This window comes from Onychomys torridus, chromosome 5 (assembly GCF_903995425.1).
Source record: "Onychomys torridus chromosome 5, mOncTor1.1, whole genome shotgun sequence".
Lineage (NCBI taxonomy): Eukaryota > Metazoa > Chordata > Mammalia > Rodentia > Cricetidae > Onychomys > Onychomys torridus.
In genome coordinates this window covers 12,977,134-13,002,576 of record NC_050447.1, presented here as the reverse complement: position 1 = coordinate 13,002,576, position 25,443 = coordinate 12,977,134, and the positions used below count along the sequence as shown (strand labels likewise).

The window sequence follows — 25,443 nt, the reverse complement described above, 5'->3', positions numbered from 1 at the left end:
GAGGCAATTGTAGTGTTAGAACCATAAACAGGGTGTTTTTATTGCATAAATAGTAAGTTTTTGAGAGCTACTTACACTGTCTACTTAGAAAGGGCTTATTTTATCTGAACACTTCAGGTAACAGTTCATCACTGAGGAAGAAAGATCAGGAACTGAAGCAGAAGCTACAGAGCCCTGCTCCTTACAGGTTTGCTCAGTTTGCTTTCCTATACACTGAGGACCACATGCCAGAAGTGGCACCTCCTGCAGTGGGATGAGACCTCCTGCATCAGCAGTTAACAAGAAAAAGCCCCACAGACTTGCCTACAGCAATCTGATGGAAGCATTTACTCAATTGACGTTTCAGTTTCCTAGACACGTCTAGGTTTGGGTCAAGTTGACAAAAACCAACCAAGATGCACACAAATAGTAAATGTAATTTTTTAAATTAAATATACTTTTTATTTTTAATATTAATGTTTTATTAATGTTAATTAATTGCATTTTAATATTAATATTGTTTGCTTCATTAATATTGTTCTCATTGGGCCATTATGTAGCCCAGGGTGACTCTTGAACTTGCTGTGTGAGGCAAGTGTGAGTTCCTGGCACTTGCCTACACTTCTCAAGGGCTGGGACTGCAGGTGGGCACCACCACACCATGCTTGTTTGGCTTGATTGGTTTGGTGGTTTTTGAGACAGAGTCTCATGTAGTCCAGGCTAGTCAGGAATTTGCTGCATAGGAAAGGATAACCTTAAACTTCCAATTAATCTTCCTGCTTCCTTACTTACTTATCTAAGTAAATAGAGAATAAAAAGTAGAACACAGGAAAAACAGAAAGAGCTAAGGCTGTAGACCTATGCTACCACATCCAGCCTGAAAATTGTCTCCTTTTTTTGTTTAGGTACATGCACAAAGATTTTATACTTTCAGATTACAAAACCTATCTTATTACTAATTTCTCACCATGCCCGTGGAAATGCCAAATTCGTAATTTCAACTAAACTAAAGTTATTAATAGATCAAAACTTGATGCTGTTTTGCCATGGTTTTGTTTCATTAAGCCTTTTAAGGTTAGAAAGACTACCACTGCCTCCTGAGTAACATCTGGAAGGTGAATTTAGTGACAAGTCTGAGGAAATACTACTTTTCACACCAGAAAATTTTATTATAGAGCCATCAAGGCAGGTAAAGACAAAAAGTGAGAACATATGTGTGTTTTTGTGAATGTAAGGCCTCCCTTAAAGTTGAGGAACACACACTTTAAACACAGATCAACCTAAGTTCAAATCCTTGCCCTTGGGGACTGAGGAGATAACTCAGCAGGTTATCTGAGCACTTGCTGCTCTTCCAGAGGACCCCAGCTCTGTTTCCAGCACCTGTGTTAGTGGTTCCTACCACTGTAAGTTCGGCTCCAAGGGTTCTGGTAACCTCTTCTGGCTTCTGTGGGTACCCACATACATGTGACAGACACAAAAACATGTAAGTACATATATAAATCAAAAATTTTTTTCACCTTCCTGCTCTGTGTGACCCTGAGCAGGTTCAATCTCTCTTGCCGTAAGTAGCACTTGCTTTATAAGGTTCTGTTAGAGATTAATACTTAGTCTTTGTGGCTGAGAATGTAAAAATATAAATAAGATCTTAAGACAAAAGGAAACCAAATTGTAATAAATAATAATAAATCAGTTGGTCCCTGACAGCAATTTTATAAAATGAATAAAGCAGACGCTAATAGTCCTTATAATACAGACCCTATGTTTTGTCTGAAAAGAAGGGGAAGTGTTGCTTTACAGATTAGAATTTTAAAAATGCTTAAATGTATAGCAGTGGAATTGTGAATAAATAAATGATAGGGTGCTATGTGAGTGAGGATTGCAATAAAGATTGTAGATGACCCTTGTGATGTGTTACTACATAAATGGGGTGTATTTATCTTGTGAATCTTATAGTTAAGCACAGGTTTTGAGATGTACAGAAAGGGCTGGAGAGGCAGCTCAGCCACCAAGGCACTTGTCTTCTGTGCATGAGCTCTGGGTTTGATTCCTAGCATTGCATAAGACCAAGTGGGGTGATATATGCCTGTAATCTCAGCGCCAGCATGGAGGAAAGAGGAGGAGCAGAAATCCAAAGTCACCTTTGGCTAGATATTGAGTTCAAGGTCAGCCCTAGGCTACATGAGATGCTGCCTTGAAAATAGATAAAGTAAAAAATAGAATGTACAAAAAACTGAAAGCACCAACTAATAACATTGACTGTTGGAATAATAAAATTGTGAACAATTCTTTTGTTTCCTTTATATATCAATACCATGGAATTATCTTTATAATGAGATTATATAAGAATATAAACACCTCTTTGTAAATAAAACATAAATTTTAGATTCTTAATGTTTGGTTCCATTATTAAGACAACCAAAAGTGAGACTATTATTTTTAGATCTTTAACTACCATCAGATTATGGCACTTTATGCAAAGTCCAGTATTGCTCTGTAACAGAAATTTACATGCCATAAAACACTAATTTTAAATATAGAGTGAAACATGTTTATTTTTAAAGTATCAACATTAATTTTATTATAAACAAGTGAATTATCCAGAGGAATTATTTTTAATTATTTTTAGATATTTTATGTTTTTCAGTGAGTTGTTACAATTCAGTCTAATATATTGACTATGAATCTTAAAATAGAACAACTTTAAGTGTATTTTTTAAAATTCCTGTGTTTTCATATTACAGATTTATTTGAGGTTCTTAGATTACCAAATGGAACACTCAAATGAATGCAAGAGAAACTTCGTGGCAGTCTATGATGGAAGCAGTGCCATTGAAAACCTGAAGGCCAAGTTTTGCAGTACTGTGGCTAATGACGTAATGCTGAAAACAGGAGTTGGTGTGATACGGATGTGGGCGGATGAGGGCAGTCGGCTGAGCAGGTTTAGGATGCTCTTCACTTCCTTTGTGGAACGTAAGTAAATCATTCACAAGTTGCCCACTGAATATCTACTCTTTTTTTTGACAGAAAAAGTACATTATTTTATATTTTACTGCATCAGTTTTGTAAAACAGTTTTTTTCACGCTGCAGTTGTTAATAACAGGGAGATTTAGATTATTTTATTTATTTGTAATCAATCAGCAACAAAATTAATGAGATGCATTTATTTTAAGCTCCTGACGTATTTTAATATTTTAGTCTTTTATTTTATGTGCATATGAGTGCTTTGCTCACATGACTGTACACCTGGAGCCTGCAGAGGTCAGAGAGGGTATTAAAACTGGAGTTATGGATGGTTGTGAGCTGTCATGTGGGTGCTGGGAATTGAACTTGGATCTTCTGCAAGAACAAGTGTTCTTAACCACTGAGCCGTCTCTTCAGCCCCAGAGTAATATTTGTCAATAGGAATATGTATTTTTGACAAAACCATGTATCCAAAAGCATGTCAAAATGAGTAAATTATGATGCCTGTTCTTAAATTTTTGATGGCTATGGCAGGGGAAACAAGTGTTGGTATATGAATAGCAGCACTGGGTCAGTGAAAAGAGAGTTCAGAAGTGGGGTCTTCTCTGGGGATTTTTCTATCTTAAAAAGAGTTATCAGGCCAGGCATGGTGTGGCACACCTTTAATCCTAGCACTCAGGAGGGAGAGGCAAACAGATCTCTATGAGTTCAAGGCCAGCCTGGTCTATGTAATAAGTTCTATGACAGCCAAGCTGCATAATAGAGAGACCCCATCTCAAAAAGAAAGAAAAGTTATCAGTTGCAGTAATTTAGCTTTGTTGATAATTATGGACTCCTGCAAACTGTACAAACCATGGACACCAGAAGTTTAGATACCATGTTGAAGGTTTTTGTTTCACGAATCCTAAGTGGTCTTATAATAAAAATCCAGAGCCGGATATCAGGGTGAAAGCTGAAAGATCAGAGAAACAGAGTAAGCCACAGCCACCACCTCTTACCTCACCAGCTCCTCAGCCTCAGTTCCTGTCTCCTCCTGTCTTATATTCCTTTCTCTGCCCAGCCATATCACTTCCTGTCTCAACCTTCTAGTGCTGCGATTAAAGGTATGTGCCACCACTGCCTGGCTCTGTTTCTCTTTTAGACTAAATTAATCTCATGTAGCCCAGTGTGGCCTTGAACTCACAGAAATGCAGACTGATCTCTGCCTCTGCCTCCTGACTGCTAGAATTAAAGGTGTGTGCCACGACTGCCTGACCTCTGTGGCTAGTTCTGTCCTCTGATCTTCAGGCAAATTTTATTTGTTCAAAATATCACCACAGATTTTTTTTCACCTTTTATTCTTAAATAGTTTTGAATTTGCAGAGATTTACAAAAATAGTAAAACTTTATACTTTTATTCAGACTCTCCTAATGTTAACATCATTAAAAACAAGATGAAAATTAGCATTGATACACTATTAACCAATCTATAAACCTCATATGACTAATTTCCACTAATGGCTTTTCCCCCCTTTCTTTAGTGGCTTTTTATGATCTAGTTTCTCACGTTGCTTTCATTTGCCAGTGTCTTTGGTCTTGTCCATCTGACGGCTACTCAGTCTTTACATGTGATCTGAACATGTGAAGTATAGTGGTTAGTGATTCAGTAAACTCTTCACCAATTTGGGTTCATGTGATGTTTTCCAAATGAGTTACTGAGATCATGATTTTCATCTAGAATACTAAGTGCCTTCTCTGCTCATCATGTCAGTGAAGTTGGGTATGGAATACTGATTGTCTTATTAATGCTGATTGGCTACCATATTAACTCTACCATTTTCCTAATGTTATTCCAGTTTTCCCCAATTACAGAATTACTCTTTTTTTCTTTGCTGGTCGATTGGGGACTGTGAAAATATCTTTTCACAACTAATTTTAGCATCCATTGAATTTTTTGTCTTTAACTTGCAGTACTTGTTGTTCAGTGTTTACCTAATGATGACTTTCAATTTCTGTCATTCCTTCTACATATTCTAATTATAATTTTGCTTGTGGGGAGAAACTAGTCTAGCCTTTCCCTCAATTACATATTCAGTTGTTGTGTGACACTATTCCTAGGAAGACATGAACAAATATCTATTCACTCCAAACAGAAAATCAGTGACAGACCAAAGTAAAGATGCTACCAGAACCCAACTTTGTGAGCCAGGGAATTTTTCCAGGGTTACACGCTAGAACAGAAATGAGTCAAAGATGGTTGATCCTCAAAGCTCACCCCAGCACAGTGACAGCTGACAAAGCTGGAAACCTGAAGCACACCGCTCAGCTTGCAGGCAGTTCAGCTGGCTGGACAATGTCTCTTCTGAGCAGCTCAGCTAGTCTGATAATTTCTCAGCTGTTCTTGCTGCTTATGTAGCCTTGGGGAGGAGGGGACGAGTGTATGCTCAGTTCCAAAGACTTCCTCAAGCCTCTGAGTTGTTTACTGTCTGGGCTTTAAGAGCTTCCCTTTCGGATAGAGGTTTTATTCTGGAAGAAGTTGCTAAACAGCAATTTATATACATCGGTGAGTTTATAGATGTTTATTCTATTATATAATTATATATCACTATTGTCACTCTAAAATCCTGGTGTTTGTTGTATAAAATCCTGGCTGAGTCTCTGAGTTTGCCTCCTGTCTCCTTCCGTGTCCAGTCATTCCCTTTAATCCTAACTTAATGACATTCCTTGGTGAAACAAGCCCATTGTGTTTTCCAGCTTTAGAACTAACCATATTTCTAGAGACACAATTCCTTTCCTTAATATGAAAAACCTGTCTAGTTGTCCAAAATAGATTGATTTCTATAACTCATACACATAATTTCAAAACTGCTAGCCATTATCTCTGTGAAGAACATCCTAATAGAGTATTTGTGTCCAGTTCTTTTATATATATATTATGGTAAATTATACATAAAACTTACCATCAACCATTTTCACCTGTACAAATTAGTAGTGCTTAACATTCAAGTACATTCATCTTCTTATACAGTTATTACCATTGTCTTAGTCCCTGCTCTGTTGCTGTGAAGAGACACTGTGACCAAGGCAGCTCTTACAAAAGAAGGCATTTAAAACTGGGGACCTGCTTACAGTTTCAGAGGGTTAGTCCATTATAATCATGCTGGGGAGCATGGCAGCATACATGATGCTGGAGCAGTAGCTGAGAGCTACATTCTGATCCATAGGCTGAGAGAGAGAGAGCCTGGGCCTGACATGGGCTTTTGAAACCTCAAAGCTCAACCCCAGAGACACACTTCCTAATCCTTCTAATCCTTCTCAAATAGTGCCACTTCCTAGTGACTAAACATTCAAATGTATGAACCTATGGGGTTTTTCTTATTCAAACTACCACACCGTTATCTATCTCCAGAGACATTTTTGTCATCCAAAACTGAAATTCCTCACATTAAATAGCCATTTTTTTTTTATTTTGCTCTCCCTAGTCCTGGTAAGCTCTCCTCTCCTCCACTGTCTCTGTTAATAATAGTAACTCACTTAAGTAGATTGTGCAATGTCTGCCTTTTACTTTTGGTTTACTTCACATAGTTTAATACTTTAAAGCTTTTCTATATATCAGAATTGTGTTCTTTTTAAAACATGATAAATGCATCCCTATGACCAAATACCTGCCAGAAACAACATAGGAAGGAAGGGTTTATATTAGATCATTGTTTGAGAGTGTTCAGTCCATGATCATTTGTCTTCAGTCACTTGGACAGAGAATCGTCGTGGTGGTAGCATGTGGCAGAGGAGAACCATTAATTTGTGACAACCAGGAAGTAGTAGTTGCAGGAAATGGCTAGAGATAATATACCCACCTCCCATGACTTAGTGTTTGTTTAGCTAGCTCCTGCATCCTACCTAGTCCTTAAGTTCTTATAGCATCTCTGTCTGGGAATGTGAGGAGCATTTCATATTCAAACCATAGCAGTATTTGTTCATCATGTTGTTCTTAAAACTTACTGATAGAGACTTTTGTTGTTTGTACCTGTTGGCTATTATGAAGAATGAGGCTGCAGATATTGGAGTACCAGGTCACAGTTCCTGCTTTTAATTTTTTTGCTAGCTCATATGATAAGTACATGTTTAAATTTCTAAGGAACCAACAGACTTTTACACAATTGCTATACCATTCTATACCACCAAGAGTGAGTGCCAGTTTCTCCACAACCTTGCAATACTTGAGCAGTTTTTCTATTTTTTTTTAATAATAACCCCTCACTATATGAAAAATAGAATTTCATTGAAGGTTTGATTCATGAACATCTTTTCAGGGCTACTTAGTATAGGCTTTCTCAGGAGAGATGTCTACTCAGGCCTTTTATTCATTTTTAAATTGGGTTGTTACTAAGTTGTAAGAATTATATATGTTTAGTATCATTCCCTTATCAGATAAATATTTTTTACATTCTGTATGTTATCTCAGTATTTTGACAGTTCTTAAGGTTTGTTGTTATTTTGAGACAAAAATCTCACTATTTAGCCCTGGTTTGCCTGAAATTCACTATGTAGATTAGGCTGCCCACTAACTCACAGAGTTCTGAGAACTCCCTTTCTCCTTCTGTCTCCCAATGCTAGGATTTAAGACATGCATCACCACACCCAGCAATATAAATTAGTTTTTAATTTAAATAAAGGTCAATTTATATGACTTTTTTCTTTTGTTACCTATGTTTGTAGCACAAATCTTAAAAAGTCTTATTAATAAAAACAAACCTGGAGCCAGGTATTAGGGTGAACACTGAATGATCAGAGAAACAGAACAAGTCAAATCCAACCTCACCTTGCCAGTTCCTCAGCTAATCTTGTTTCCTCAGACTGAAAGCCTCTGAGTCCTCACTCATATGGATCTCATCTGAGCTGCTGCTAAAAGCTAAAAGCTTACAAAGGCGCTAGTTCCTGGTCCTCGTGCCTTATATACCTTTCTGCTTCCTGCCATCACTTCCTGGGATTAAAGGCGTGTGTCACCATGCCTGGCTGTTTCCAGTGTGGCTTTGAACTCACAGAGATCTAGAAGGATCTCTGCCTCTGGAATGCTGGGCTAAAGGCATGTGCTACCACTGCCTAAACCTATGTTTAATATAGTGGCTGTTCTGTCTCTGACCCCCAGATAAGTTTATTGGGGTGTACAGTATATCAACCACATGTGCTCTTATTATGATAAATAAGAAAATCATTGATAAAAACCAATGTCATGAAGTTTTTCTTCATATATTTCTGCTAAGAGTTGTATAACCTTAGTTCTTATGTTAGTGTCTTTAATACATTTGAAATAACTTTTTTTATTTCTATGAGGTAGAGATCCAGTTCATTCATTTTCAAGTACATAACCAGTTTTACTGGAGCATTTTGCTTAAAAGATGATGCTAGCGCTCTTGCCAAAAATCTGCTGACCTTTTCAGGCTCTCTGTTCTGGTCTACTCTTTGCCTACTTCTAGCTGTTTTGATTTGTACTGTTGTAGTAGGTCATAAAATGAGGAAGTACAGCTCTTTCAATATTTTCTTTTTCAAGACAGCTTTAACTATTTTAACTTCCTTCAGATTTCAGGAAGTTTAGTATGGATTTTCTTTTTTTTTTAATTTTAGCAAAATATACTCCTGGGATTTTGATAGGGGTCACTTTAAATTTATGGATCAGTTCAAGTAATACTGCCATCTAAACTACATTTTCCAATCAATGAACATAGAATGTCTTACCGTAAATATATACTTTTGTCATCTTTCATTTATTTTAATAATATTTATACTTTACAGTTTGTAAGTCTTTCTTTACCTTTGTGAAACTTACTTGTAGTTAATTTTAGTGCATATTTATTATGGTAAAATATAGATTCTGTTCATTATATTAGTTTTCTGTTGCTGTGATAAAACTCTGTAACCAAGACAGCCTGTAGAACACTGGTTCTCAACTTTCCTAATGCTACAACCCTTTAATATGGTTCCTCATGTTTTGATGACACCCAGCTATAAAAATTTATTTTGTTGCTACTTCATAATTGTAATTTTGCTCCTGTTATGAATTATAAATATAATGTGCAGGATATTTGATATGTGATCCCAAAGGGGGTCGAAACCTACAGGTTGAAAATAGCTGCTGTAGAAGAAAGAGTTTATTTTGGCTTATGGAGAGTTCCCTGATTCCATGGGACATGCCACCAAAAGCCCTTGCAAAAAATGGAAAAAAACCTACAGCCTTACTCCAGCAGCTGTCAAAGTTTGATTTCCTCTCCTAGTTTCTTCAGATATGGAAGTATTTCATTGCTACTGAAAAGCAAGAGGTCAGCCTTGCTCAGATAATCTTTCATTTCCAATGAGAATACCTCACTCTGTGACTTTTCTTTTTTTTTCTTTTTCTTTTTTTCCTCCTTTTTTATTTATTATATTTGTGTTTTAATTTTACATATCAGCCATGGGTTCCCCTGTTCTCCTCCCTCCCACCCTCACCCTACCTTTCCCCAAACCCCTCCCCTCCATTCCCATCTCATCCAGGGCCAAGACTCCCCCGGGGATTCATTTAAACCTGGTGGATTCAGTACAGGCAGGTCCAGTCCCCTCCTTCCAGGCTGAGCAAAGTGTCCCTGTGTAAGCCCAAGGTTCCAAACAGCCAGCTCATGCACTAAGGTCTCACTGCCTGGGTGCCTCCCAAACAGTTCAAGCTATTCAATTATCTCACTTATCCAGAGGGCCTGATCCAGTTGGGGGCTCCACAGCTTTTGGTTCATAATCCATGTGTTTGGCTGTTTGTCCCTGTGTTTTTCCAATCTTGGTTTCAACAATTCACACTCTTACAGTCCCTCCTTTTTCTTGACAATTGGACTCCTGGAGCTCCACCTGGGGCCTGGCCCAGGATCTCTGCATCTACTTCCATCAGTTATTGGATGGGAGTTCCAACATGATCGTTAGGGTGTTTGGCCATCTTATCACCAGACTAGGTCAGATCAGGCTTTCTCTCGACCATTGCCAGTAGTCTACAGTGGATGTATCATTGTGGATTTCTGGGGACCTCTATAGCACCTTGCTTGTGCCTGTTCTCATGTGGTCCTTATTTATCATGGCCTGTTATTCCTTGTTCTCCCTTTCTGTTCTTGATCCAGCTGGGATCTCCTGCTCCCCTAAGCTCTCTTTCCCTCAAACCTTGCCCTTCATTACTCCCACTGTCGTTCAGGTTGTTCATGTAGATCTCATCCATTTCTCTGTCATTGGGCGATCCCTGTGTCTTTCCTAGGGCCCCGTTTTCTAGGTAGCCTCCCTAGAGTTGTGTAGCAGTCTAGTCATCTTTGTTTTACATCTAGTATCCTCCTGTAAGTGAGTACATACCATGTTTGTCCTTCTGAGTCTGGGTTACCACACTCAGGATGATTTTTTCTAGGTCCATCCATTTGCCTGCAAACCTCATGATGTCATTGTTTTTCTCTGCTGAGTAGTACTCCATTGTGTATCTGTACCATGTTTTCTTTATCCATTCTTCAGTTGAAGGTTATCTAGGTTGTTTCCAGGTTCTGGTTATTACAAACAATGCTGATACGAACATAGCTGAGCAAATGCCCTTGTGGTATGATTGAGCATTCCTTGGGTATATGCCCAAGAGTGCTACAGCTGGGTCTTGGGGGAGATGGATTCCCAATTTTCTAAGGAAGCGCCATATTGATTTCCAAAGTGGCTGTACAAGCTTGCATTCCCACCAGCAGTGGAGGAGAGTTCCCTTGCTCCACATCCTCTCCAGCATAAGCTGTCTTCTGTGTTTTTGATCTCAACCATTCTGACAGGTATAAGGTGGTATCTCAGAGTCATTTTGATTTGCATTTCCCAGATAATTAGGGATGTTGAGCAATTCCTTAAATGTCTTTCAGCCATTTGTGCTTCCTCTGTTGAGAATTCTCTGTTTAGTTCTATAGCCCATTTCTTAATTGGACTGTTGGCATTTTGATGTCTAATTTCTTGAGTTCTTTATATATTCTGGATATCAGCCCTCTGTCAGATGTGGGGTTGGTGAAGACCTTTTCCCATTCTGTAGGCTGTCACTTTGTCTTGTTGACCGTGTCCTTTGATCTACAAAAGCTCCTCAGTTTCAAGAGGTCCCATTGATTGATTGTTTCTCTCAGTGTCTGTGCTATTGGTGTTATATTTAGAAAGTGATCTCTGGTGCCAATGCATTCAAGACTACTTCCTACTTTCTCTTCTATCAGGTTCAGAGTAACAGGATTTATGTTGAGGTCTTTGATCCATTTAGACTTAAGTTTTGTGCACGGTGACAAATATGGATCTATTTGCAGCCTTCTACACGTTGACATCCAGTTATGGCAGCACCATTTGTTGAAGATGCTTTCTTTTTTCCATTGTACATTTTTGGCTTCTTTGTCAAAAATTATATGTTCATAGGTGTGCTGGTTAATGTCAGGGTCTTCAATTCGATTCCATTGGTCCACATGTTGGTTTTTATACCAGTACCAAGCTGTTTTTATTAAGGTAGCTCTATAGTAGAGCTTGAGGTCGGGGATTGTGATGTCTCCAGAGGTTGTTTTATTGTACAGGATTCTTTTGGCTATCCTGGGTTTTTTGTTTTTCCTTATTAAGTTGAGTATTATTCTTTTCAGGTCTGTGAAGAATTGTGTTGGTAATTTGATAGGGATTGTGTTGAATCTGTAGATTGCTTTTGGTAAGATCGTCATTTTTACTATGTTAATCCTGCCTATCCATGAGCATGGGAGATCTTTCTATTTTCTGACATCTTCAATTTCTTTTTTCAGGGACTTAAAGTTCTTGTCATATAGATCCTTCACATGCTTAGTTAGAGTAACCCCAAAGTATTTTATATCATTTGTGGCTATTGTAAAGGGTGATATATCTCTGATTTCCTTCTCAACCTGTTTGTCTATTGTATATAAGAAGGCTACTGATTTTTTTGAGTTGATCTTGTATCCTGCTATGTTGGTGAAGGTTTTTATTAGCTGTATCAGTTCCTTGGTTGAATTTTTGGGGTCACTCATGTATACTAACATGCCATCTGCAAATAGGGAGAGCTTGATTTCTTCCTTTCCAATGTGTATCCCCTTAATCTCCTTATGTTGTCTTAAAGCTCTGGCTAGAACTTCAAGTACTATGTTGAATAAGTATGGGGAGAGGGGACAGCCTTGCCTTGTTCCTGATTTTAGTGGTATTGCTTTGAGTTTCTCTCCATTTAATTTGATGTTGGCTGTTGGCTTGCTGTAAATTGCCTTTATTATGTTTAGGCATATTCCCAGTATTCCTGATCGCTCCAAGACCTTTTATCATGAAGGGGTGTTAGATTTTGTCAAATGCCTTTTCTGCGGACTTTTTATTAATATCAGTTGCAGTCTGATTCATCTAAGAAAGTGTTTTTGCTGGCTAGGGCCTCCCCTTACTGTATTTGTGGTGGTTTGAATAGGTATGGACCTCATAGACTCATATGTTTGAATACTTAGGAGGTGTGACGTTGTTGGAGTAAGTGTAGCCTTGTTGGAAGAAGTGTGAGATTGTGGGGGCAGACTTGAGACTTGTGGTCTCATATATGCTCAAGCTATACCCAGTACACAGTCTTTTCTTCTACCTATGGATCAAGATGTAGAACTCTCAGCTCCTTCTCCAGGACCATGTCTGGCTGCATGCCACCATGTCCTGCCATGATAATAATGGACTAAACCTCTGAAACTGTAAGCCACCCCCAATTAAATGTTTTCCTTTGTAAGAGTTGCCATAGTCATGGTGTCTCTTCACTGCAATAGAAATCCAAACTAAGACCAGAGACTGGGGTATTGCTATGATAAGCCGAACAATGTTTTTTGTTTGTAGTATTATGGACTTGGGGACTGTGGTTTAGAAAAACAGTTGAACACTTTAAATGGGGCTTAATGGATTATACTAGAAGAAACATGGAAGACTCTGGTGCTAAGGGTGATTTGAACTGTGAGAGCCTGGCTCAAGAGGTTTCAGAGGAGAAGAACGTTAGTATGTGGCCTAGAAACTGACCTTATGATATTTTGGTGAAGAATGTGACTGCTTTTGCCCTTGTCCAAAAAGTCTATCTGAGGCTAAAGTGAAGAGTTTTGGGATTAATTCCATTGGCAGAGGAAATCTCAAAACAGCCTAGTATTGACTCTGTCATTTGGTTAATAGAGTTCACTCTTATGAAGATCTATAAAGAAAAGGATCAAGCTGAGCAAGGAAAAATACAAAATGTACCATTTGAGGGAAAAGGGGCACCAGGAAGTGGAATGGAGCTAAATCCTGTGTTCAAGGAGATAAACAGATTAAAGGAAAGCCTGATGTTAAATGGAATAAAAAGGGTGGTGACCTCAGGGCCAGACTAACCCAGCTGGTTTTCCAGCTTGTGAAAACAAATTAAAGAACAGCTTGGGTCCAGGTGCAGTGGTGCACACCTTTAATCCAAACACTCAAGACACAGATCTAGGCAGATTTCTGAATTCAAGGCCACCCTGGTGTACAGAGCAAGCTTCCAAGACAGCCAAACTTAGGCAGTGAAGGACACCATGGAAAACAAAAAGCTGGTGAAGATATAACTGAACGAGGCGGCCATGGTCTGGCCCCAGCAAGCAACAGAACTTTGCAGCTTTGGTCATGTGGTTCTGGCTTTAGAGTCAAAGATAACAAGAAATGCTTTATGGAATCACTCCATGACTAAGGAAAGCCACTGAGACCAGGCATGTGGTGGGGCATGCCCCTGAATGGAGGCCTAGAGAGGCCATTGTGTGACACTGAAGGTGAAGCCTGGATTGCCTTGGAGACCCCAAGATGTTGGAGATGCCAGAGCCATGGGATACCTGCTGAGGAAAGCCAAGGAGTAGAACCAGCCCAAGAGAAAGAAATATGTTGCAGGCAAAAAAAGCTAAAGGTATTGGAAATCTGAAGAGCATTTTGACATCAGACTTGGAGGTGCAGAGTTTGGAGTTTGTCCAACTGGCTTTTGGTCTTGCTTTAGTCCAGTATTTCCTTACTTTGCTCCCTTTCCTCCATTGGAAGGGTAATGTATACCCTGTGAAATTATATGTTGGAAGTATGTGATCTGGTTTTAAAATTTTGATTTTATAGGGGATTACAGTTAAGAGATTACATGAATCTCCAAAAACTTTGAACATTGGACTTTTAAAGATTGTTGAGACTGTGCTAGACTGTGGGAACTTTTGAATTTGGACTAAATGCATTTTGCATTATGTTATGGCTAAAAGCCTATGGGGGCCAGGATGTGGAATGTGGGGGTTTTAATAATATGGCCCCATAGACTCAAGTGTTTGGATCCTTGGCCCATAGTGGTACTATTAGGAGGTGTGGTCTTGTTGGAATAGGTGTGGCCTTGTTGGAGGAAGTGTGTCACTGTGGGGGCAGGCTTTGAGGTCTCATATATGCTCAAGCTACACCCAATACACAGTCTTTCCTTCTGCTGCCTATGGATCAAAATGTAAACAATGTTGTTTTTCTTGTTTTGAAGCAAGATCTCATGTATTCCTGCCTGGCCTATAGCTGAAGATGACCTTGAACTCCTGATCCTACAGGCTTGAGCCACACCCAGTTTATTCAATGCTAAGAACTGAACCGAAGTCTTAAATAATCTGTGTTTATGCAGTGAGAAGACATAAAGCTTAGCAGATTTGTGTGGTAATATTTTATTTGTGCACCCCAATAAAGCTTATCTGGGGATCAGAAGATAAAGCCAGCCACTATATTAAATACAGAGTTCAGGCATTTGTAGCACATGCCTTTATTCCTAGCATTCAGGAGGCAGAGATTCATCCGGATATCTGTAAGTTCAAGGCCACACTGGGAACAGAGCAAGGCATGGTGATACATACCTTTAATCCCAGTACTAGTTAACCATAGAGGTCTGGAGGTCTGTACAGACAGACAGGAAGTGATAGAGCTGGGGGGAAAGAGGAAGTGATGAAGCTGAGCAGAGAAAGGAAGTAAGATGGCAGAGCACAGAAAGGCATATAAGGCATGAGTATATAGAAAGTGGCTCTCTCTGAAGGCTGAGGAGTTGGTAAGGTAAGGTTGGTGCTGGGGATGTCTTTCTGTATGTTGTGAATGTGTTGCTCTGATTGATTGATTGATTGATTGATTGATAAATAAATAAATAAAATATTGATTGGCCAGTAGCCAGGCAGAAAGTATAGTATAGGTGGGATAAGAAGAGAGGAGAATTCAGGGAAGTGAAAGGCTGAGTCAGGAGAAGCTGCCAGCCACCACCACCATGAGAAGTAAGATGTAAAGTACCGGTAAGCCACAAGTCACATGGCAACTTATAGATTAATAGAAATTGGTTAATTTAAGGTATAAGAACTAGATAGCAAGAAGCCTGCCACGGCCATACAGTTTATAAGTAATATAAGTCTCTGTGTGTCTACTTGGGTCTGAGTGGCTGCTGGGCCCTGACAGGACTGGAGAAATCTTCAGCTACAGGCTATGGCTTGTTCTGTTTCTCTGATCTTTCAGTATTTACCCCAATATCTGACTCTGGGTTTTTTATTAATAAGACTGTTTAGCAATTCTTGTTACAGATTTGCAATTATAAATAACCTGGTAAATATGATCAAAGTGCATTATATGTGCATATGAAAGTATCACAATGAAACAAGTTATTTTATATAATTAGTATATACTAATTAAAAATATATAACTCACAATTTTATATAAAGCAATCTGACTATATCAGTGCAATCTTCTAGTTAATTTAAATAATATAGAGAACAGTTGTAAAAGAAAAACCTGTACTAATGGGCTGGCAAGATGGCTTAGCAGGTAAAGGTGCTTGCTATCAAGTCAGATAACCTAAATTTGATCCCCAGGATCCATATAGTAGAAGTAGAGAACAAGGTCCTGCAAGTTGTTCTCTGACCTCACACCTGTGCTGTGACATATATACCCACATACATTAATTAAGATGTAATTAAAAATTAAATAATCTATAATAAAAACTAAGATTATTTCTCTAAAAGTGTTCAATATATTAGGAATATAGAGCAGAGAACCTGTCTTTTACAACACTTTTGATGTTAGAAAGAGCCATGAAAATGTGGTCGAATGATGTTCTAAAGTAAATCAGAATACCAAGGAGACATAATGAGGTTTATAGCCTCATTCAACTTGTCTTTTAAAAATGACTTAGCACTTCTGGATCTCTAGTTGTGAACTATATAAGATAGGTTGTAGAATTAGAATATGATTTACATTGTGTATGATACAGTTTGTGAAAATTGCTGTTTCTTTAGGCCATTCTTTATACTTAAAGTGCATTCATCATAGATACAGTTTTATAATATCCATGACACAACTAAAGTAAATACACTAGCAAATTATACAAAGTAAATAAAATGCAATTGTGCTTTTTCATTGAAAACTTTCAGTCCAGTGGCTTAATTATATCACTAATGCCTCTCATCTCATGATGGGCTTTGAAGCCACCAAGCACTTTGAAGAATCATAGAATCTTGAGACTGGAATAGAGGCTCAATTGACATGAATGCTTGTATGCTTATCTCATATGAACAAGGCCCTGAATTCAAAAATGAATGAATAATCATAAATCTTGCTTAAGTAATGCTTAAGTGATAGTGTTTTTACAAGTTAGCAGTGTAGTAAATCTCTTATTAGTTATGTACCCTTTTTTGCACTTCTATTAAAAGCAAAAGGATCCACATTACTGTGACTGCTGATCTCATTGCTGTATCAGCTCTTAGAACCAAGAACTATGGAATACATTGTATGCTATCCAAGCCATTGTTTATTCTTGAAACAGGGTCTCCTGGAAATAGATTACACAGCCCAGACTGACTTCACATTTACTGTATTCATGCTGTGTCTGCCTCCCAAGTTCTGGGATTACAGTTGTCTCTATAATACCCAACAATTTTTATTTATTTGTTTCTTGAAACAGACTGTAGCTTGTGATAATTAATCATGGATTAATTACCAACTGCACAGGAATTTTAATGAATGATACCTTACAGGGGAGTCAGCCTTCATAGCAAAGAATTTGTGGTTTCCCTTCAACTACACTTCCAGGTTTTGTTTGGGGTTTTCTGAGAGCCCAATAAATACCTGTTTCCCCCATACTGAGAGGTAGCATGGCAAAGATTAAGTTGTGGCTGGTGGGCACTAAGATGCCAGTTATATTATTGATACTGTGCAGGAGTAGACAATGGCCAAACATTCCAAACACACCACCCAACACTACACTCTTTAGAGGAAAAAAATACAGCCCTGGCTGTATATTAATGAAGTTTATTGTATATGGGAGGCCAACTTCCACCAAGAAGAAAGAAAGATTATCTTGAAAAGCAAAAATTATAGTAACCCTTAAGGAAAGAGACAGTCCCATTTGAAAGAGCTACCTACAGAGTGTGAAAATACATGCCCTGTCTTCTCTGTATGTGTGTTAGTCTTTGAATAAAAGGCTCCTATTTTTGTAATCTAAAGAATGGATTTTATCCTGGCAAAAAATTAGTAACACAAGATACTGTTTGTTTGTTTTCATTTCTGTGGACCAAAATCAGGGTCTGATGTGTGCTAGGCAGGTACTCTTCCACTAAGTCATATTCATCCCCAGGCCCAGAACTTTGCACTTGAACATATGTACAAAGCACGATGGGTGTGGAGGATGAGCTTGTATACCACAACATGTGATTGGAGGGCATAGGACATCTTTGTGGAGTAGGTACTCTCTTCCACCTGCAGCTTCCAGGGATTGGACTCAACTCACTAGTCTTGCATACCAAGCACCTTTACCTACTGAGTCATCTCGCCAGCCCCTCCTCAGCACTTTCATCATTCCAAACTGAAACTCTTCCCATTAAATACTGTTTTCATCCCCCAGTACCTGATAAGCTTGGTTCTATTTTTGATCTCTGAATTTGCTTAGGTACCTCATATAAATGAAGCCATATAGTAATTACTATCTAGTTATGGGAACTGAAATAGCTGTCTCACTTTGCTTAGCATTATGCTATCAGCTCTCAGCCATATATGCAGGAATTTCTTTTCTTGTCTTCATATTCTATTGCCTTGGTTTCTTTTAACCATTGCTGGACAGAGGGATTGCTTCTGCCTGTTGACTAATGTGATTAATACTGCCCTCCACTAGTATTCAAATACCAATTTGAGCTCCTACAGAGTACTATTGGATATATAGGTAGCAGTAGCATTTCTAGATCATGAGATAATTTTTGAGAAGGAGCCAGCTTTCCACAACATCTTATGCCTTATTTTCCACCTGCAACACATAGAAGGTTCCTAATGTCTCCATGTCCTCTGTATTAGTGACTTTTCTTGTTGCTCTGACAACAGTAACTTCAGAAGGTATAGGTTGATTCTGACTCAGGGCTTAAGGAGACAGTCCATCATGGTAAGTAAGCAAGCACAAGAAGCAGCTGGCCAAATGATGTCCAAGGTCAGGAAACATAAACAACACTGGTGCCACACTTGCCTTCTCCTTTTCATTCAGTGAGGGGTTCCAGACAGTGACACCCCAGTTAGACCTTTCTAGAAGCATCTCACAAACATGTCCAAAGTCTGTCTCCTAGGCAGTTCTAATCTCATCAGCTCATAATTAGTCACCACAATTGCCAGCATGGTCTTACAAAGTTTTGAAAATTTTTTCTCACTTGTGTAGAAATTCCTTGAGAAGTATGGGGCATGTACTATACTTTGTCATTACACTGAAAATAACCTTTTGGTGCCCAGCATTCAAATGTTGTATGAGCCATCATTATAGAATGTTGGCCTTTGTCTTACTGGTTGTGTGTTACAGTGTGTTCATGGAAAGGTCTCTAAGCTAAGAAATTACTCTTATAAAGTCAAATTTTTTATTTATTTATTTTGAGACAGGGTCTGTCCCTGGCTGTCCTGAAACTCACTCTGTAGACCAGGCTGGCCTTAAACTCACAGGGATCCTCCTGCTTCTGCCTCCTGAGTGCTGGGATTAAAGACATGCACCTCCACACCAGGCTAAAGTTAAATTCTTAGGTACAAAGTAAATGCAGATGGGTTTGTGGTCTGTATGTCACTGTTCTTAGCAACACTAGTTTTCTTTCTTTCTACAGCTCCCTGTACAAGCAGCACTTTCTTTTGCCATAGCAACATGTGCATCAACAATTCTTTGGTCTGTAATGGTGTTCAGAACTGTGCATACCCTTGGGATGAGAATCACTGTAAAGGTAAGTCTGATGCAAATGCCAGCATTTCGATGAGGAGTAGGGGTTCCTTTCAGAAGAAAGGAACTAAAATGTCCTTTTCTACTGGTGTGCTTAGCATAGTTGTTTAGCAGAGCTAGACACATAATAACATTAATAAGAAAGGAACTAAAATGTCTTTTTCTACTGGTGTGCTTAGCATAGTTGTTTAGCAGAGCTAGACACATAATAACATTTTTTTTTTTTTTTTTGCAAAGAAGGGTTTCTCTGTGTATCCCTACTTGTCCTGGAACTCACTCTATAGACCAATCTGGCCTCAAACTCAGAAATCTGCCTGCCTCTCCTTCTAGAGTGCTGAGATTAAGGGCATGTGCCACCACCACCTGTCATAATAACATTTTAAAGGATAATTGACTTCTGGGATGTTATAGAAAAATATTCAACAAAAGCCTTTCTTTGTTTGTAGAGTGTATTGTCAAGTTATTCAGAAGTGTGTCTTTGTATTTTATACCCTGTATTACATTATTGTTGAACTATGTAGTTAGATAGTTTAAAGGATAGCCTCAAGAATGGAAGAACTAATAAGACCTGCTCATAGGTTATCACAGTGATGTAAAAGCAATGCATTATGAAATGCTTTTTCTTTGCTTTTTTTTTTCTCTTCATCAAGTTACTTCTATTTCTAACATACACTCTGAAAGGCAAATATGATGAGAGGTATTAGATACTGTAACTTGGTTGTCACATCAGTTGGAAAAATAAAACATATCTGTCTTTCAACTTCCTAAGAGTTGAATACATAAATATCTTACTATAGGAAGCTGATGTAATCTGAGGGCAACACTAACTACTTGGCATGCAAGTATCTGTCATTCCAAAACAGTAGACCATGGTGGTACACCTGGATTGTTAGTCTGATTCTGCACATATGAATTAGCATAGCAGTTGAATCTGCCTTATAGCAGGAAACTAACTAAACTTGATAGATCGAGAGTATTTGTTTTTGACATTTTCTATATTAATATAATTTGAAGATTATAGGCACTTGTGAGCCTTTTGAGTAAGGGAACAAGCACTTTAGTTTTCTGTTTCTAGCTAGCTATATTATTTGTTACTTGACTCAAAAATCATGGTAATAGTATTTTCTATTGGTTTTAAAAAAAAACAATTCTTCAGTTGCATTATCTCTGATATATTTGAACCAAATATCCTGTATTACCTAAAAATGTCTAGTCAATCTGTGGTGGAACTCCTATTAATGAATTGTGAAAACCTCAACATTTCTTTCTTACAGAGAAGAAGAAAGCTGGACTATTTGAACAGATCACTAAAACTCATGGGACAATTATTGGCATTACATCAGGGATTGTCTTGGTTCTTCTCATTATTTCTATTTTAGTACAAGTGAAACAGCCCCGGAAAAAGGTTATGGCTTGCAAAACTGCATTTAATAAAACTGGGTTCCAAGAAGTATTTGATCCTCCTCATTATGAACTATTTTCACTAAGAGAGAAAGAGATTTCTGCAGACCTGGCAGATTTGTCAGAAGAACTTGACAACTACCAGAAGATGCGGCGCTCCTCCACGGCCTCCCGGTGCATTCATGACCACCACTGTGGATCTCAAGCATCCAGTGTCAAACAAAGCAGGACCAACCTCAGTTCCATGGAACTTCCCTTCCGAAATGATTTTGCACAACCACAGCCAATGAAAACATTTAATAGCACCTTCAAAAAAAGCAGCTACACTTTCAAACAAGCGCATGAGTGCCCTGAACAGGCTCTAGAGGACAGAGTGATGGAAGAGATCCCCTGTGAGATTTATGTCAGAGGGCGAGATGATTCTGCCCAAGCATCCATATCCATCGACTTCTAATTGTCAACTAAAGGCATTAATTATTAAGTATGTGTATGCAGCCTACACCAACACCCATTCTGTCTCAGCAGCCAATCTTGTTCTGTCAAATTAGAAAGACCTTCATAATTTATGATAATGCTGATGATTTTATTATCTCAGGCATTCTATATATGTGAAACCAACCAAGGAACTTAATGTATTCAGTGGAAAAAGTCATCATCTGTTGCTTGGCATCTAATCTACAAAATACCAACAGTTCAGTAGCAGTTGAGGAGCATGTGGTCATGTAGAGCCAGGCTCAGCCACCTGGAAATGTTGATATCAGGATACTGTTCTTATTTACACAGCCCCATCAATTTGATCCCACAGTAATTTAAAAGTAAGATTTTTTTTTTCATATTCCTTTTGTCTTTCTTTTCTCTAATATGTTTTAGTTGCCTATAGTTTTACCATTTTGATTTCCTGCATTAAGGGAATAATGTGTCACTTAATTCAGCATGGGCATGTATTTGCTCTTATGTATAGAATAGGGCTAGTGCTATGATGAATAGCAGTTTAAGACAGCCATACTTCCTTTCTCCCTGAATCATCCCTATACTGTTGTCTTTAATAACTGCATCTTTAGTCCTGTTTTCTGTGGGAAGTAATAGATGACATGATTTATCACCTTTAAATCATGCTTCCTCTTAGTCATACTAGAAAAGTATACCTGGAGTGTATTATTGCCAGTTAGTCAGGAGTGGAAATTTGAGAAAGATTAAAAACGTGTAGCAACCTCTGCAGCTGTTGGGTCTCATTCAGTGACAGACATTCATCCCAGTAACTCTCTTGTGGGCAGGCCTTTAATTATGGCTCCATGCAGTATCAGATCTATGTTCCCTATCATCTTTCAAAAAGATTTATTTGTTCTCTTGGTATTGGTTTGTCTTTGACACATGGTAACCATGGTTAGTGGAAACTTAAAGAAATTCTCTAAGAAACTGTGTGAGCCTTTACATAGCTTCTACTTGGAACATTGCATTTTGCTAGCCATTATCATCAAGAATAGCAGCTTCAACTTTTTTTAAAAGCACTTTTGACCTTATGTTTTGTAAAGTACATAAAACAATAATTTATAAACATGATATCAAAACTCATTGTGTTTTTTAGACTTTTGATATTATTTGATACTGTACAAACTTTATTAAACCAAGATTTAAGACATACAAGACAGATTTCTTTGAGTGTTCACATTAGAGACTTTGTGTAGAAATACACTGTGATAGGATTGACTGTACTATAGACTGCTATAAAGACCTTGGTCATGGTGATGTGTACATAAGCTTTTTCTTTTGCTGCTGTATTTAGTCACTGATAAGTTTTTCACTGTGTGGTATTTATTGTTCCAAATCACAACAGAAATCTTATATTAAAGTATACATTGTTACATAATCCTTCAATTATATTATTTATAGCAGGAATACTTTGGATAAGATGGAATGGGGAAGAATCCATATATTTAATGATAAATAATATTAATAATTTCATTTTAAAGAGGTAAATTCTCATTTTCTGTATCGAACTCAGTTTTCAATGAAATGAAAAGTTCAGGTTTCACTAGATTTCATTAATTCTTTTAAGTACTACATAAATCTTATTGCTGAGATTGCTGAAAACTGTGGCCTTCAATGTGATGTACTTTTTGCCCAAAGTGTGTTCTCTGTACGACACTTTGATTTTTAAAAAAGAAATAATATCAAGAAGATAGGATAACCTACACTTAGCATAATCATTATTTAACTTTTTAAGTCAGTAAACATTCCTGCTTCTTAAAAATGGAACTTAGAAAAGTAAAAGGAATTTCAAAACATAGTAATCACTGAACTAACTATCCGGGGAAAGATTAGATAACTATGTTTTCTTTTATTAACTATTAAGCAGGTATTTTGTTAGGTGACTTAGGTGAGTCAATGTCCCAACAGCATAGTAAATACTTAAATTGACAGCTGTTAGCTCATGAAGTTCTTTCTCATGAAAGAAAATTAACATATTTCCTATGTAAAATTATATACATTGTAAAAATAGTTATCAGACTCATCCATAATTTTTAGATTATAGAGCATATAGTATGATTTCGTACATCATTATCACTTGTAGCTATATTTTTTATTTTTAACACTGTATCCTATTTGAAAGGAATTTGAAAAGACTTATAAAACACAGGTGTTTGTAGAAAACACTAGACTTTACTACAGTGTAGATTTGCATGACCTCATGCAAATCAGCAAGAGAAGCTTGGGTGGTCATTTGATTCTAACTTCTCTGACAGCTGACCTGAAAGTTGTTCCTTTTCACAGTAGAAAACACTTATATTCAGAGGCTAAAGTGAAAGCCATAAATTTAATAATGACAGACATGAAATTTAACTATCTTACGTGAGTCAGTACACCGTACAGAGTACCCAGTGTTAAACAGGCTCTCTGACTAACAATGTAAAGCAGGAGGGTGGTAAAACTCTGCAGTGCCAGAGAACACTGAAGACCAGCTGTATGATGTCACCATTGCTATCTTCCATCCCAAGCTTAGCATAGCTGTCAGCTACCAGTGGCCACAGATACAACCTACTCATCCACTATCTCAAAGACACGGGAATAGACTGTGCTGTTCCTTTTGCAGAGGAGGGATATTCAATATAAATATTTCACAAAAACCAAAGGCTATTCACATTTCTCCTCCCATGCTGTACCTGGTTCCTTTAGCTTGGATTTAATAGAGCCTTTGTCAATTCTACCAGTTGTGTCTTGTATAATCGCTAAGCATTGAGGAGCCGCAGTCCGCACCCAATGCTTCTGCGCTTCTGTTACTACCTAATGAGGGTGCTTGCTTGTTTCCAGAGCATGTCAGCTGCTGAGAGAAGATGAGAAAAGCCTGGTTGTCATTCCAGGGATAATTACGTTCAGAGGTTACACTTCGTTACAAAATGAGGTCTGCTGTATGTCCATGTTTCTTTATTGCAAATACTAAAAGAAACATGCCTAATTCACATTGATTATGGACAGAAGGAACTTTAGGTTTTGCTCTTTTAAAGATCCAAGAGAGATGATCTAGTCTAGTTTTGTTAATGAGAAGACTAAATTCTAAAAATGAAGTGGCACCCCATGTCTCCGAACTTCTGGCCCAGTGTTCATCCTTGGCTTCTTGTTCCCTCCCTGCTTAGCTTTTAAAAAATCACACAGTTCTAAACATCAGCCTAGATGTTCCATGCAAAGCTTGTTAGTTGTTCTTACCTAAAATGTAATGCTATAATTTTGTTTACATTATGGTTTTCACCCCTCCCTTTTTAATTTATATAACACTGCTATCCTACCGTTTTTTGTTACCAGGCTTTGTTGGCACCTACAAAATATGTAATTACAGTGAATTCTTAATAAATAGTGCTGGTTAGCAGCACACAGGGTGATGCCAGAGAGAAAGCGTCTTTGCTTTCACTTTTATAATGTTTTTTAAGTTAAATGATATGATGTACATTACAGAAATTATAAATATTGGGGTACTGTATCTTGAGTTTTGAGAATTATTTGAGTCTGAACCACAATAAGAAAACAAGCTGACCTGGGATATCTTTTTAGCTTCCTGCACCATCAATTACCTGTTTTATATACCTCTACTAGTAATATGCTCTTCTTTACTAAGCTTTTTAATATACTTTTGATTATATTTCTGAGATTGGTTTACTGGCTTAAAAAGCCCAGCAAGCTAATGATGAGGGTGCACGTATAGTGAGTACTACCTAAACTTGTTTTTTTAAACAGTAGATTTTTATTAGAGATCAACTTCCAAATCATGTAAAAATTCTCATGTGCTTAATCCAAATTTGGCACTTTAAAGTATTTAACCCTTGAACTGCAAATAAAAACTCCTATTTGATTTTCTTGCTTCCTCAATTTCTAAAGTGTATAAACATAGAACATCTAGGTCACTTTGGGCATCAGCATTTATTTACATGCCTTTCCTAGACCAAAGTAGGCATGTCCTATTTTTACTACTTCCCAGATAATATAGTCATTGTTGAGATTTATTTGTTAAGGTAACTTTGGGTGATTATTAAATTTAAGAACCATTTTTTACTTTCAAATTAAGAGAAGATGAGCTTAAAAAATAAAGTTACAGGATAGGGAGAGATAGCTTAGCAGTAAAGAACACTTCTGCACTTCCAGAAGATCAGGGTTCAATTCGCAGCACCTACATGGCAGCTCACAACTACTGTGACTCCAGTTCCAGGGACTCTAGCTCCCTCTTCTGGCCTCTGTGGGTTCCAGGCATGCATGCAGTACACAGACATACAGGCAAAACACTCATACATAAAATAAAATTTGTAACTAGTAGCTCTCTAATTGGACTTAAGGCCCACTCAGCAAGAGGGAGATCATGCCTGGTTCTGGAAACCCAGCCAACTACCCAGGGCTAGTGAAGTCGTGGATCTTGGAG

General features: G+C 37.9%; 1 protein-coding gene across 2 annotated transcripts in view; it reads left to right on the top strand.

Annotated features, from left to right (window-relative positions):
• Neto2 (neuropilin and tolloid like 2) overlaps positions 1–24,882 on the top strand; it is a 70,966-nt gene extending 46,084 nt beyond the window's left edge. For both annotated transcript variants that reach the window (XM_036187108.1, XM_036187107.1), the window contains exons 7-9: positions 2,721–2,949; positions 19,030–19,143; positions 20,414–24,882. In XM_036187108.1, coding sequence (XP_036043001.1) covers positions 2,721–2,949; positions 19,030–19,143; positions 20,414–20,994 — 924 coding nt within the window. In that variant the 3' untranslated portion in view covers positions 20,995–24,882. The remainder of the gene's footprint in view (positions 1–2,720; positions 2,950–19,029; positions 19,144–20,413) is intronic.
• Positions 24,883–25,443: the final 561 nt, after the last annotated feature.